We start from the raw sequence: 2,589 nt of genomic DNA on the forward strand, positions 1-2,589 counted from the left end.
TGCTCATATTTATGTAATTGTTATACCTCAGCAAATTAAGTTGGGTCTCTTAATTATTAAATTGAAACAAACTTCAATTAACTTTAGAAACAAAATCACCAACCTGAGTCAGAGACTAGAATTATTGGAGATGAGGTCAGGTTTTGTGGTACATGTGGTTATAACTATTTCTGTCTCCTTGCCAAATTTAAAAAAAGTGGATACCAAATGAGCACTTATTTAGAAGAAACTATATAGCCTAGTTTCATGGTGTTGCATGACAGATTGACAGTAATGTTCTCATGAGATTTCCGGTGCAAAGTAGTGTTAACTGAGGTTTAGTAGAGATGACATCAATCAAGCCTGGATCTGCCTCTGATATGGAATTGTAGTTCTCGATTTGCTAGAAAACATGTAGAGATTAGTTGAGTGCACCAAAAAATAATGTTCAAAATAAATGCTTTTATTAGATTTGTACATATTTTCCTCTATTTCTAATTGTAAATGTTTTGACCTCTGAATAGATTAATGCAATATTCATGCATGTGTTTTATATATATGTCTAGATTTACCAATATCTATATAAACATGGACAAAGAAAATAAGAGACTAAAGTCTCTTTTAATTTGGAATTGAGAGAACAATTAGATAGGCTGACAGTGAACTTATTTATAACCTGTACCCATCCGGTCGGCAAAAGCTGACGTTCAGACAGAAAAATTTGACTCGCAGTAAGCTAAAATCCTGACCGGATGACTACTTTTCAAGGCAGCCTGGCTGCTAAAACGGCTGAAAACTATTCTACTATTTTCGTTCTTTTTTTGACATGGATAACTGTTTTTTAAAAGTTCAATCGCTCGTTGACAAATGGTTGAAGTTTTGAAACAGAATAATCTGTGACAAAATAAAAAAGAACCGAGAGAGTAACTCATACGGAGCTCCTGCTTTCACTTCAATGGAGTAGTATAAAACCTACACCACTCCATACACATATTGGACAAGCAGGCATGAGTAGTAAGCATGACTGACACGTGGACACAAGCGGCAAAACACGTGGACACAATTTTGACTAAGCTACCGATCTGGGCTCCTCGCAGGCTGACACGTGGTAGGGTCAGAACCTGACCTGGAGCACACGTTTCACGCGAGAAGCGCAGATACATGCATGTAGCACAGGTGTGCAGCATACATGCACGAACGTTGATGCCCGAGCTTTAGTACATGACACATGACATGCATGCACCGAGCGGGCAAATCGATCAAGCTCAAGCATTCGCCAGGCGGCTGCGTACGAATCGGCTAACGACGGCGATCAGCTCGCCGGTGGCGTCGGACCCCGGGTCGAGCGTGTAGAACCCGTGCGGCTGGCCGGCGAACTCCACGAGCTCCACGGGCTTACCCATCGCCGCCAACCTCTCCGCGTAGTCGGCGGCGCGGTCGCGCAGCATGTCGAGGCCGCCGGCGACCACAAGGACCGGCCGGAGGTCCACCGCGCCCAGGTCGGGGCTGTCCGGGCCGAACGGGTTCGCCGCCGGATGGTCCCTGGTGGCCCCGGCCGGCAGCGACAGCCGCCAGAGCCGGTCGAACAGGTCCAGGTTCAGCAGCTCCTCGCCGGGGCACTCGGCCTCCGACCGCGTCCGCCGGGCGCCGCCGAAGAACGGCATCAGAAGGACGTAGCCTCGGACTTTGACGGTGGCAGGGCCGAGGCCGAGGTCGAGCTCGCCGGCGCCGGCGCGCACGGCGAGGTGGTGCGCGATGGTGCCGCCGGCCGAGTCGCCGGTGACGAACACGCGGCCGAAGTCGGCGGCGTCGGCGAGCCAGCCGTCGGCGGCCGGGCACTGCTGGTCGCGGAGCCAGCGCAGGAAGGCGACGCCGTCGTCGAAGGCCGCGGGGAGGCGGTGCTCGGGCGCGAGGCGGTAGCCCGCGGAGAGCACGACGGCGGCAGCGTCGGCGGCGAGGCGGAGGCAGAACGCGTGCACGTTGGCCCACGCGCAGGACCCGAGACAGAAGCCGCCGCCGTGGAAGTGGACGAGCACCGGCAGCTTCTTCTTCCCGTTATTCCCGGCCGCCGTGGACGACGACGACGAAGACGACGAAGGCTTGTACATGCGGACGCGGAGGTTCTTGGCCTTGTCGTAGACGGCCTCCTTCCATTGCACTGACGGGTGGGTGCCGGGGAAGGTGGCCGGGCAGAACTCGGGTCCCTCCGACGACCGGAGAACGGTGCCGTCGTCGAGGACGCGCAGGAAGCCGTCGATGTCCTCCACGACGGCTTTGGCTGGCGGAGGTGCATCTCCGGCGGCGGGCATGGTTGGCATGTCCATTAATTTTGCGAGCTAGTTGTAGGGAAGAGTTTGGAAGACAGTGAGACTATGGTGTTTAACACACCGCAAGCCGGCCATCCCCTCTTATATAGCCAGCCAACGGCAACAGTAGTTTTGCCGTAACATTTGGTTGTACCATACATATGACGACGCCAATGATGTCAGCAGTGACACTGAGCTGCCACACGGTGAAAACTCCTAGTATTTGCAAAGCTCTGGTTGCCTGGGGAGGAAGTACTGACTGTTAGATCTTGAGAAAGGGTGATTAGATGTCAGCCACTAGTGT

The 2,589-nt window shown here is 52.8% G+C and overlaps 1 protein-coding gene across 1 annotated transcript; it reads right to left on the reverse strand.

Moving 5' to 3' along the window:
• Positions 1-884: 884 nt before the first annotated feature.
• LOC120670806 (probable carboxylesterase 15) lies at positions 885-2,342 on the reverse strand. The gene has a single exon (XM_039950974.1). The coding sequence runs from the start codon at positions 2,301-2,303 to the stop codon at positions 1,245-1,247; it is 1,059 nt and encodes a 352-aa protein (XP_039806908.1). The 5' UTR covers positions 2,304-2,342; the 3' UTR covers positions 885-1,244.
• Positions 2,343-2,589: the final 247 nt, after the last annotated feature.

This window comes from Panicum virgatum, chromosome 4N (genome assembly GCF_016808335.1).
Source record: "Panicum virgatum strain AP13 chromosome 4N, P.virgatum_v5, whole genome shotgun sequence".
In the NCBI taxonomy this organism is placed as follows: Eukaryota; Viridiplantae; Streptophyta; class Magnoliopsida; order Poales; family Poaceae; genus Panicum; species Panicum virgatum.

Excerpts from the sequence above, each read along its gene's own strand:
- LOC120670806 (XM_039950974.1), bottom strand. The coding sequence starts at position 2,303 with ATGGACATGCCAACCATGCCCGCCGCCGGAGATGCACCTCCGCCAGCC.